Source organism: Sycon ciliatum, chromosome 1, assembly GCF_964019385.1.
Source record: "Sycon ciliatum chromosome 1, ocSycCili1.1, whole genome shotgun sequence".
NCBI classification, from domain to species: Eukaryota; Metazoa; Porifera; class Calcarea; order Leucosolenida; family Sycettidae; genus Sycon; species Sycon ciliatum.
In genome coordinates, this window is record NC_088643.1 from 71,497,589 (window position 1) to 71,509,725 (window position 12,137).

The 12,137-nt window shown below is 49.5% G+C and overlaps 1 protein-coding gene and 1 non-coding gene across 2 annotated transcripts in view; one reads left to right on the forward strand and one right to left on the reverse strand.

Annotated features, from left to right (window-relative positions):
- Nucleotides 1–12,137, forward strand: part of LOC135805255 (cilia- and flagella-associated protein 43-like) — a 33,678-nt gene that overhangs the window by 17,363 nt on the left and 4,178 nt on the right. Inside the window, exons 21-32 of the mRNA XM_065319269.1 lie at nt 3,678–3,884; nt 4,242–4,331; nt 5,702–5,782; nt 6,361–6,489; nt 6,664–6,783; nt 7,237–7,344; nt 8,187–8,273; nt 9,462–9,547; nt 10,231–10,453; nt 10,658–10,770; nt 11,236–11,302; nt 11,766–11,858. Of these exons, the coding sequence (XP_065175341.1) occupies nt 3,678–3,884; nt 4,242–4,331; nt 5,702–5,782; nt 6,361–6,489; nt 6,664–6,783; nt 7,237–7,344; nt 8,187–8,273; nt 9,462–9,547; nt 10,231–10,453; nt 10,658–10,770; nt 11,236–11,302; nt 11,766–11,858 (1,404 nt within the window). The remainder of the gene's footprint in view (nt 1–3,677; nt 3,885–4,241; nt 4,332–5,701; nt 5,783–6,360; nt 6,490–6,663; nt 6,784–7,236; nt 7,345–8,186; nt 8,274–9,461; nt 9,548–10,230; nt 10,454–10,657; nt 10,771–11,235; nt 11,303–11,765; nt 11,859–12,137) is intronic.
- Nucleotides 4,532–4,604, reverse strand: Trnav-aac (transfer RNA valine (anticodon AAC)). The gene has a single exon. It is a non-coding gene; the product is annotated as a tRNA-Val (tRNA).

A 12,137-nucleotide genomic window follows, 5' to 3' on the forward strand; every position in this document is an offset into this window, starting at 1 on the left:
CGATCCGTTTCTTGCAGCAGGCTTGAAACAGCTGGCCGATCCGTTTCTTGCAGCAGGCTTGAAACAGCTGGCCCGTGTTCTTCACCCCCTTTCTCGCCTCTGTGCTGTTCCGGCGTAGATGCGGTTCCTAGACGAACGGGAAGTTACACACGACACACCCTTTGTAAAGCCTGGAGGGTCGAAGTGTCAACGATTACATTCCAGCAGACCGTGTCTCTCCACAATGTCAAGATGACAATGCTGCAAACATGATTAGACAATTGCTCGCCCCGGTGTATCTTGCTAAGCTCAATGTTAAAAGTACATTCTGCCGAATTCCCGTCTGCCCGGAGGAGTGGCCCTTGTTGAACCGCTGGCAGGATCAATACTGTTATGAGAGCGTCCTGCCCTTCAGACTGTACTACGCTCCAGGCCAGCTATATGGAACTCTGTCGCATCCGCCAGTGAATGGATTGTGTGCAGGCAGTTCGCACTCCCACGCCTGTTGCATTACGGGGAATACCTCAATTAATGTTACTTCCTCAATGCATGCTCTGGACTTGTGTTACCTCGCCAGCAACTCGCTATTCTGCTCCGAGCGTTTACATACCTCGGTGTTTCTCTGGCCCCAGCAAAAGTGGAGGGTCCAGCTCAATTCCTGACGTTATTGGCATCTTCCCATTACGGGAAATACCTCGACTAACGTTTCTGTCTCCATGCATGCTCTGGACTTGTGTTAGCTCGCCAGCAACTCGCTACTCGGCGCCGTGCGTTTACATACCTCGGTGTTTCTCTGGCGTCAGCAAAAGTGCTTCCTCGATGTATGCTCTGGACCTGTGTTAGCTCGCCAGCAACTCGCTACTCGGCGCCGTGCGTTTACATACCTCGGTGTTTCTCTGGCATCAGCAAAAGTGGAGGGTCCAGCCCACGTCCTGACGTTTATCGGCGGCATCCTGGACACCCGCGCGCTCACATCAGTCTGCCGATGGACGAACTTGCCAAGCTTCACGACCTCCTACGGGCCACTCTCAACACAGCTTCAACTACCCAATGTCAACTCGAGTATCTTTTGGGAAAGCTCTCGTTTGCTACAAGAGTGATAGTCCCAGGACGCACATTGCAGATTGTGGTCACTTGCCAACTGGTACCGGCAGCCGTATTACCTGATCAAGCTCTCCGAAGAGTGCCTCAAATACCTTCGCTGATGGCCTTAGCTCCTGGAATAGTAGAGCGGCCGGTCCTTCTTCCTACACCCTAAGTGGACGCCGTCCCCCAACTTGCTGCTATTCACTGATGCAAGTGGTGCACTTGGCTGGTGCGCAAACAATTGCAACCGGGGATAGGGCAATGGACAGTCAATCAAGCAGACCAGCCAATCGCAAAGAGTGGTTTGCAATTGTGGCAGCACCTGGAAAAGCTAGCGGCACCAGCAGCAGATGCCAATCGATCGGCTTTGCAGCAACTGCGAAAATCTTGCTCATCAGTTGTGGCTATGGCCTGGCGTCATACACCGGCCACTCGTTTCGAATCAGCTGCCGGACTCGATATTCAGAGAGGCGGGAAGGTGGAAAGCCATGTCTGCCCGAGTAACATTCAGAGGCCACCAGCAGCCAAAGCATGGGTGGCTGTGGCAATGGCCTCAGCCCATGATATCGAGTTCCTGTTAGTCAATCGTTACCGAGCTTGCACTGCTTACAAATATTACAGGTAGCTGCACTTTGTGATCCGCTCTGGGAGTGCCGATTTATGGAATATATGCTCTCAACTGGTTATGCATCTCTATATATCTAGCATTTGGCGGCTCTATTCAGAGTCATTGGCGGCTCCATGCGGAGGCATTGGCGGCTCCATGCGGAGTCATTCGGCGGCTCCATGCGGAGTAATTGGCAGCTCCATGCGGAGTAATTCGGCGGCTCCATGCGGAGTCATTCGCTGGCTCCATGCGGAGTCAATTGCCGGCTCCATGCGGAGTCATTCGCCGGCTCCATGCGGAGTCATTCGCCGGCTCCATGCGGAGTCATTTGCCGGCTCCATGCGGAGTCATTCGCCTGCTCCATGCGGAGTCATTTGCCGGCTCCATGCGGAGTCATTTGCCGGCTCCATGCGGAGTCATTTGCCGGCTCCATGCGGAGTCATTCGCCTGCTCCAAGCGGAGTCATTTGCTGGCTCAGCTGCGAGCCATTATACCAGTTGCTCGAATCGGCACTCCCAGCTTAATGCAAAACTCGGTTGCTCTGTTGTGAGGTGGGGGGATGCTAAATGAGCGTTAGCATGCTAACGCGAGTTAGCAGCCAGCCCAGCGAGCTGGCCCAACCTGCACGCATGCGCGAGTCACGTGGGCACGCGCCCTTCAATATCCTGTACAATGTCTCTTTCATGTCATTGCTGTTTGGACTTTCGAGCGTGCAACTTGCGGAACAGGTGTTCCCGAAACAATTTCCTTCCCACCCTCCCACCCACTAGCTCAACTCATGTTTCTGGCGCACACATGACGGTATCTGTATAGTCCATGAGAATATAATTATGCTCTCAACTGGTTATGCATCTCTATATATCTAGCATTTGGCGGCTCTATTCAGAGTCATTGGCGGCTCCATGCGGAGGCATTGGCGGCTCCATGCGGAGTCATTCGGCGGCTCCATGCGGAGTAATTGGCAGCTCCATGCGGAGTAATTCGGCGGCTCCATGCGGAGTCATTCGCTGGCTCCATGCGGAGTCAATTGCCGGCTCCATGCGGAGTCATTCGCCGGCTCCATGCGGAGTCATTCGCCGGCTCCATGCGGAGTCATTTGCCGGCTCCATGCGGAGTCATTCGCCTGCTCCATGCGGAGTCATTTGCCGGCTCCATGCGGAGTCATTTGCCGGCTCCATGCGGAGTCATTTGCCGGCTCCATGCGGAGTCATTCGCCTGCTCCAAGCGGAGTCATTTGCTGGCTCAGCTGCGAGCCATTATACCAGTTGCTCGAATCGGCACTCCCAGCTTAATGCAAAACTCGGTTGCTCTGTTGTGAGGTGGGGGGATGCTAATGAAGCTTTTATCAGATCCACTCTGATTTAGCCACTCACACTAGTAGCAAGTATTACCTTCACTGGGGGCAGGGGTAACTGCAGTTGGATCCCGGGACGGATACCCTGATACCGTCAATCCTTTTTCTGAACCTTGTCCTCACCCACTTACTGAGGTGTGGTGAGCCCATAAGTCGGATCATTTTCAAGTCCATCCAGCGTTTTGGGGATTTCAGGGGTGTCGGCCGTTGGGCGGTTCAATAACCAATTGAGTCATCTTTCCAAGATTCCTTTTGAGTCTCTCTCCCCTCTCCCGGGGGGACTCACGTGACCAGTTTTGGCAGTGAGCAACAAGTACAGTACAGTACAGTGTGTGTGTGTGTATGTGTGTGTGTGTGTGTGTGTATGTGTGTATGTGTATGTATGTGTGTGTGTGTGTGTGTGTGTGTGTGTGTATGTATGTGTGTGTATGTGTGTGTGTGTGTGTGTGTGTGTGTGTGTGTGTGTGTGTGTGTGTGTGTGTGTATGTGTGTGTGTATGTATGTGTGTGTGTGTGTGTGTGTGTGTGTGTGTGTGTGTGTGTGTGTATGTGTGTGTGTGTGTGTATGCTTAAGTTATATCTGCCTGTATGTGTTTACAGTTTTGTGGTGGTGGCTGAACTGTACACGTGAACCGTCTTGTTGTTGTTCCAGCACTCTCTAAGGAAGATGAAGCAGGCATTCAACAAAGAGTTCGATGCACTTCTCCTGCAGAAGGAATCAGAGGTGGCACGCACCCAGGAGCGCAATGTGCGCATGGCGAAAATCATCCATGATTTGGAGCTACACGAGAAGTTGTTCGAGCCGAAGATGAGTGTCGACGAACAACCAGAGCGTCTTCTGAAAATCGAAGACTCCGAGGTGAGGTCTCTTTGACGAAATGTAGGAGAGTTTTGGTTGCAAGGCTATAGTGAACATGACTTGTGCAGTTTGAACTTTGGCAAGGCTATAGTGAACATGACTTGTGCAGTTTGAACTTTGGCTATTTTTAAGTATTATTCTAATACTAGTGTAGGACTGTAGTGAAATTACGTGGCCTGTGTCTTTGACAGTTTGTCTACTATGGGGTTGGTATGATAACAGCATACAGCGTAGATAGTTTGCATGCCTCTCGTGGCACACACTCAGAGAACCTCAGGCTATGGATGAGTTTGGCATTAGCCACTCTCGTGCCATCATCCGTGTTCTCTTCGGCTTTCTGTCGCACGATACCTGTAGATCAATGCCCAGAAGTGGATTTCTCCGGAGGAACGTGAACGCTTGGAGGAGCAGGCACGCCTGGATGAGGCTAGGCGCCTCGCCGAAATGGTGAGTTTATCAGGTCAATAGGTCAAATGCGGAGGTTACCATGGAGCCTGCCCCCCTCCCCCTCACTCTCCGGCATGTGTAAGTACTTGCACAACTGGGCTTTTATATAGCTTCTATACCCAAATTTGCAAAAAGTATTGCAGGTGCAACCAGAAGTGCAGTTAAAAAATAGAAAAAAATCATCTTGCAAAAAATATTGATGTTTCCACCCGGGATCGAACCGGGGACCTTTCGCGTGTTAGGCGAACGTGATAACCGCTACACTATGGAAACAGCTATGAATGCTCTGGTCTGCTTGGGCCTATGAGCGCAAGCCCCTTTCCCGGAGAGTGCAACAAGGAACTACCTTGTATTTCTTGACGCTTTATTATCGGAGATATACCAGGATGTCGGCAATCAGAGCTACCTTGGCCAGCCAGCCCTGATTTTGTAGTAGGTGTTAACATTGTGTAGTGTTGCAACACTGCCTGCTAAGTGCCATATGCAGGTCATGTTGGTGTGGACAAGATTGCCGTTACTGCATGTGTGCCACTACAGTAAGATCGGGCGCCGAAGAACGCAGGGGCTCGAGCGCAGCCTAGGAAAGTTCTTAAATTTTTGATTCTAGCCAGACCGTTCTTACACGCGCGCGGAGAGTCGAGTGACGTCATGACGTTTGTCATGTACATGTACATGACTGTACATGTAGTGCAATGTAGTACTTCTAAACTAGTGGGTGTCGTAAATGGGAATGACTGTACCGTAAAGTACCGTTGATCTGCCCCCTCTCTAATTCCCGCCCCCTGTCGATTTTCTCCTTGTGAAGCGACTTCGGCGTATACAACGAAATACGATGTTGAACCGACGCATGCACTGCTGTACACAATACTTGCCAATCCAGGATCAAAATGTGCACAATCCAGCACATTGAGTCTGATCCTCTACGTTGTTGTACATCGTACTGCACTTGACAGCCTTGATCTAATTCCCGCCCCCTGCCGAAAACCCAGCTGGGAAGCGACATGGCGTGGGGGCGGATCAACGGTACTTTACGGTACATGTAGCAGTTACTGACACGTGTACATGACATGTACTCACCTCCCGTACATGTACAATGTAGATCTACGTCCAATGTAGATCTAGTGTTCTTAAATCTGATAATTCTAGCCTGGACTGTTCTTAAATTTTGCCGGTTTTCCAGCCTGGGCGTTCTTCGGCGAGGTGTTCTTCGGCGCCCGATCTTACTGTATCCACTGTGCTGTGTGTGTGTGTGTGTGTGTGTGTCCATATATCACTGTGCTGTGTGTGTGTGTGTGTGTGTGTGTGTGTGTCCATATATCACTGTGCTGCGTATATGTATGTGTATGTGTTCACGTGTATCTATTCTGCAGGGTGACAGACCCAGGGAGCGTGCTCTTGATCAGATGATGAAAGGTCAGCTGGAAATTGATGCAGAAGAGGAGCTGTACAAGGTGAGGTTCTCACACCCAGTCAGGTTCACACGCCCGGGCAGGTTCTCACACCCAGTCAGGTTCTCACACCCAGTCAGGTTCTCACGCCCAGTCAGGTTCTCACACCCAGTCAGGTCCTCATGCTCAGTCAGGTCCTCACACCCAGTCAGGTTCTCACGCCCACTCAGGTTCTCACACCCAGTCAGGTTCTCACACCCAGTCATAGACTGACAGCAGTGCATGTCTAGTATCAACATAACATCACACATCACACGCCATGCTGCCACACTGCCGACTCCTGCCCCCGAGGTATTACTTCGATACTACTATTACGAGGTTTATATTTGAGCCTTCTACCATGACTTGCAAAATGGCAACTGCTTGGATTCCTTTTTTCCCACGTGTGCACTGCTCACAAGTGAACAGATGTGACTGCTAGTGCACTGATTTCTTGTCGTGTACAAGTAGTCACTGTAACATTCCGGTCCCACGGCTGTCACGGCTCTGCTCTATCAAGTACTGAGTAGCATACTAGTAGTTACAACTCGAATTTAAATGCCACTTCAGACTTGTTTGCTGTGTTCGTTGCATGCACGCAGGACATTCCAGCGCCGGAGTTCATGGAGGCGAAGATGAAAGAGTTGTGGACGGAGGATGAGCGCAAAGTAGCCAAAGACTACACGACCGCCGTCGCCAATCTGGAAGAGGAGAGAACTAAGCACAAGAAGGTAATCGGATCGAGTTTGATTTTTAGCACCTAATTGAATTTAGAAATGGGATAAGAGCACAGAAGCGACTCAATAGTTCATGGAGTGAAAAAGCCTTTCTGCTCCCGAGTGGGAGGAAATTACTTTTGCACTTTTCCGATTTGATTACACTTGCCTTCATGTTCACACCTTTAGGCTCTGGAAGCTGAGTTCAAGAAGCTTCAGTCCAGCATTGCCGAAGTTGTTTCGCTATTTGATGACAAGCTGAAGAAGCTGCACGAGAACAAGATTGAGAGACAGACGGCAATCTGTCAGGTACAGTGTTTGTGTGTTTGTATGTGTGTACGTATGTATGTATGTATGTATGTGTGCTGGTGTTGTGCGCATGTGTGCGTGCGTGCGTGTGTGTGTGTGTGTGTGTGTGTACGTATGTACATGCGTGCCTACCTGGCACAGATGCTTGTATGGTGAATCTTCTCAATGCTGTGTAACAGTAGATGTTCCAATGTCATCAAGTTTGTGCAAGTCCGCATACTTGAAAAGTGACATAGAGTTTGCACGAGGAGTACTGTAAGCAGGAGGACTGTTTGACGAAGCACAACGCCAGTGTCTATAGCCAATACCATCAGTACTTCTCATACAAGAAGTTATTGCCGGGAACAGATTCCCACGGCAATCTGCTTCCGCGTTTCTGGGGACTCCGGAACAGAAGCAGACTAACCGTAGTGTAAATGCATGTACATGTATGCTTGGCTCTGGTGTGCACAGGAGGAGATGAAAGTGGCTCGTCTGACAGCCTGGCTACTGACTGAAGATGAGCTGTGCCAGGAGGAGATAGGCATGCTAACCGAAGTGGAGACACTGAAGGGAACCAAGGTGGGTGGTGATTGTTTGTTTGAAGTATTCTATTCTCACGACAGCCTGTGGCCAATAAGAGAAGTTGTCGAAGCTGGTGTAGATTGTTCAAGCAGGTGTTGACACTCAAAGACGTCGTCAGTTACTTAGCATCATCACTAGTTACGTGTACAGCGAAACAAAGAAAAGAAAGAATAAAGATGAGAAAAGCCACACAGATACAGATGTGCACGCGCATGTGTGTGTGTGTGTGTGTGTGTGTGTGTGTGTGTGTGTGTGTGTGTGTGTGTGTGTGTGTGTGTGTGTGTGTCCAAGGGTTCTTCTTGGAAGGTTCTCATTGCATGGTTGTGAGGAGGTCATATCATGTGATGTGGATATGGTGTCAGAATGTTTATCTAGTCTCTGGTTACATTGACTTTCAAATCAGCTTATAATCGCTCGATGTGTGTGTGTGTGTGCGCACGTGCGCGTGTGTGTGCGTGTACATGGTGTGTGTGTTTTGTGTGTGTGTGTGTGTGTGTGTGTGTGTGTGTGTGTGTGTGTGTGTGTGTGTGTGTGTGTGTGTGTGTGTGTGTGTGTGTGTGTGTGTGTGTGTGTGTGTGTGTGTGTGTGTGTGTGTGTGTGTGTGTGTGTGTGTGTGTGTGTGTGTGTGTGTGTGTGTGTGTGTGTGTGTGTGTGTGTGTGTGTGTGTGTGTGTGCTCACACACACACACACACACACACAGCACAAGTTGCTATGGCTTCTGCTGTAGCATCGCTATCATCGCCTCCGGCGATGGGCGTCCAATGGTCCAATGGTGTGTGTGCTACGTATATGGTGTGGGTGTGATGTGTATGGCGTGCATGCATGCAATGTGTTACAGTCGGAGGTGATGAAGATCATGTCAAAAGTTCAGGTGGACCTCTCCAAAGCGGGAGAAGAATTGGATCAGCTAATCTTGGAGGATAAGGTGAGATTGCAGTGAATAGAGATTGTGCCTGACTTCAATGCGACCTACGCATGCCACTACGGGTAGATCACCTCTAGCGTTCTACCTACTACTTCTAAACTGCTGTAGTTGTTATACTTGTGTGTTTTCTGGGTCTAGTTTCTGAGGCTAGGAGGCCACAGACAGTATTGTCCATTCTGATACCGTGCTTTTAACTGGTAGTCTCACCTCATGACCGGCTTGACTGGACGACTGGGTGCTCTGGTGGTACTAGTATTGACAAGGACACTTCAAGTTCAAAGGACATAGCATGAGCCACATTGCAACCTCTGTTTGTGTGTGTGTGTGTGTGTGTGTGTGTGTGTGTGTGTGTGTGTGTGTGTGTGTGTGTGTGTGTGTGGACAATTTACTTTGATATTGTCACTGCTGCGTCGGCCGTGGTCCACCACTCGCAGTGGAGTAGCTGTCCCTCGAGTGCTGTGAAGAATCCAAGCTCGAAGAATGCAGTGGTGGGAATTGCGGATTGGCTGGTGGAGTGCTGGAACAACTCGTTGTTTTCAGTGGAGTGGACGAGCGAGTGCGGAGAGGAAGGTCCCAATGGCGGAATGGTGGGAATTGAAACTTCAATCTTTCGTCGTCATGAGTGCACTGGTCAAGCGTTGTGGAAGTCTGTCGGATTTGTGAGGCCTTGCCCTGCCGCTTACATCGTCAACGTGGAAGAACTGCTAGTGGAGTCCTGGTGGGATTTCGGATGCCCACACTCCTTTTGCTTGGTGGATTCTTTCGTGGACAGTGTTTTTTCGTGACGTGAAATTTTGAATTTTTTTTCCTTCCTGTTCATTTTCAGTCGTTGGCACTGTAGCTGTCAGGTTGTTGTTACAGTACAGCAGTCGTCCGTTCTGCTCCATTGTTTCATCTGTTTTGCCAGTTCTGCTAGCTGATTCTATTTATTTGCCACTGCCCCTCATAGTGCTCATGCTTGGGTGGAGGGCGGCGTGACCCGTTTAGGGTAGCTGTATCATAGTAGTAGTAGTAGTGTGTGTGTGTGTGTGTGTGTGTGTGTGTGTGTGTGTGTGTGTGTGTGTGTGTGTGTGTGTGTGTGCGTGTATGCGCGTGCGTGCGCGCGCGCGCGCGTGTGTGTGTGTGTGTGTGTGTGTGTGTGTGTGTGTGTGTGTGCGTGCGTGCTACTGTATCCATGCTAAACGGCAGGCACTGGAACGTAACTTCAAACGTGACTTTGGCGATCGTGAAGGTGTTTATGATCTTCTAAACAAAGCGTTCCGTCGGCGCCCAAGGTACTGGAAGCGACGTGCAGTTACTAGTACTACTACTAGTAGTAGTAGTAGTAGTAGTGATACTTTAATTAAAAACCCTATAGAGGTTATGCGAATGATGTCATGGGGTGAGTCAGCAGATCCGCTTATGGGCACTGTGTATATGCAGTGTGAGTGGCCAGTGCAAGTGCAGCGCTGTGTGCCAACGCATCTCAACTGATGATGTCATCGCATAACCTCTGTGTTGCTGTCGTTGGAAATGAAGACGGGTGCCGAAATATCCAGCAGAGCAAAAAGCATTGGATTGCTTTTCAACCAAGGTCTCATTGAAATCTCTCTATCATGTGTGTGAAGTGATGGCTGCTTCTTGCTTGGGTGAATTCTTTCTTGTATTTTCGGATTAGCCTCGAGGCCAGCGAGAGGAACAAAACATGCCAAGCCTTCCTTAGCGAAGCACTTCAATTTCTGTAAGGAAAACCATGATGGCTTGATTTAGGTCTGATTTTGGACATAGCCAATTTGGCTACTTCCTCCGAAAACAAAAAAAAACTAAACACATGAGTCACTGTGGGTAACGATTGTGCAGAAGGTTTCCCAGCTATATGTTGCTAAGGAAAGAACGCCGTATCTTGTGCTTCCATTTGTCATACAACACACAACGATGGCACAACCAAGTCCTTTTCTGTGCTTCCATTCGTGAACAGACAATTGCGGAGGGCAGCAACACAGTACAGTGTTCCCGGTGGTGCTGGAAATCCTACAGCACCGCCGACTGTGGGCAGTCAGCCAGCGGCAATGACCACGTCGCAGATCAAGCAGGAAATGTCTGAGCTGGACTCCATTGATAGCTGCCCAGACGGTGTTGATGCGCCCACCTGGAGTCAGCTTGTGGCTGCCAGGCGCAGAAAGATGGAGTCTGAGAAAACAGTAAGTAACCGACTGGCTAACTCGGCATTGAACTCATACTACGCTACAAGCTGCTGTGCCTCCTTTCAACATTCACAGCTGTATGGCTCAAGATCCGTTTCAAGCGTGTCCCTCAAGTATCACTGCCTTCACATGGGTGACAGAATGCCTTCCGACGCTCCTGTGTGTTCGTGTGTGTGTTCGTGTGTCATGTGCTCTATACAGGTACGCCAGATGAACCATCGCATTGCGGAAATGACAACGTTCATCAATGAGCGAGCAAAAGAGGAGAGCACAATCGTTGGCTCACTGACTGCCCTAGCACAGAAACTAGCCGAGTAAGGATCACCAGGTTCGATGGAAATGCTTCTTTGGGTCATTGTACACGCTGAAGTTTTAAAACTGATATTGTAAAAAACACTGCTGCGCAAGGCATGCATGCAACTCTAAGACGATTGTGCAATCCAGTTGCATTGTCATTGCGGGAACATTACCAATAGTTTGTGTGCAAGAAGCATCCGCATGTGTTCCAGTTGTGAGGTAGTGATGAAGACACAGCGTACCTTCATCATCACTGCTTACCAGTGATCCGTCTTCATCAATATCCACACTGCAACAACAACGACGAGGATGACGATGACGGCAGCAGCAGCAGCAATAGCAACCCGCCATATAGTGATCACCGAGACCTTTAGACTGGGTCCACATCAGCTGCATTGCTCAATTCATGATGGTAGGAAGTTGATCAGGAATGTTTGTGCTACTTGACAAGTACACTGTATATTTTTGTTTCAATGCCGCAGATTGAGGAAGGAAAGAGAACGGTTCTACCTCAATCTTCCAATACAGTTGCTCATGAAGCAAGGGCAGGTAAGCACAACACTGACCCGACACTGACCCAGTATTGACCCAACCCTGACCCGGTACTGACCCAACCCTGACCCAACCCTGACCCAGCACTGACCCAGTACGGACCGAGCACTGACCTGGCACTGACCCAGCACTGATCACTGAGTAAATGCGTAACTACACCGTATTAGCCTGAGTGATTACTGAAGTAACTAGTTGTTTGCATACGTGTAAGGGTGAGCCGTGTAAGGGTGAGCCGTGTAAGGCTTCCCTTGTGTGATGCAGTCACACTGCTGCTGAAGCTGGCTTGCTCTCCTTGAGTTTGTTAAGCTGTGCGTTAGTCTGATCTAGCTGAGACTGAACCTGGTCCTTGTTTCACTCTGTTTGTCCTTGGTGGCTTTATCCAGAGCTTGCTTTGTACTGTCAAGGGTCGTCGCAAGACTTGACCTGTGTGTGCATCGCATTTTTTCTACTATTTTTTTAGGTTGAAGTCAACCCAGGGACATTCATAACGGATTACCGCAGCAGTGTGTTGATTGACCAGACCACTATCAACAAGTACAATGCTGACATCAAGGTATGCAGCGGGGCACTACCCAGCTTAATCTCCCTGTGATGCTAGTCCCACAGATCTCACTGCACGCCATTATATACTCTCAGCCATTTTTGGTGTGAATGTTTATCATGTACCAGTTGTGCTATACACAGTGTGCATGTAGGCTGTGTGGCTTGAATAGAGTAGCAATGTGTGTTGGTGGTCCATGGAAGTGAAGTGTGCACTTTTCTATCCAGGTATACCGTCAGGCATAATGTCAGGCAGAAGTGATGGAGTGACGTTCTTAGTTACATTTTCCCG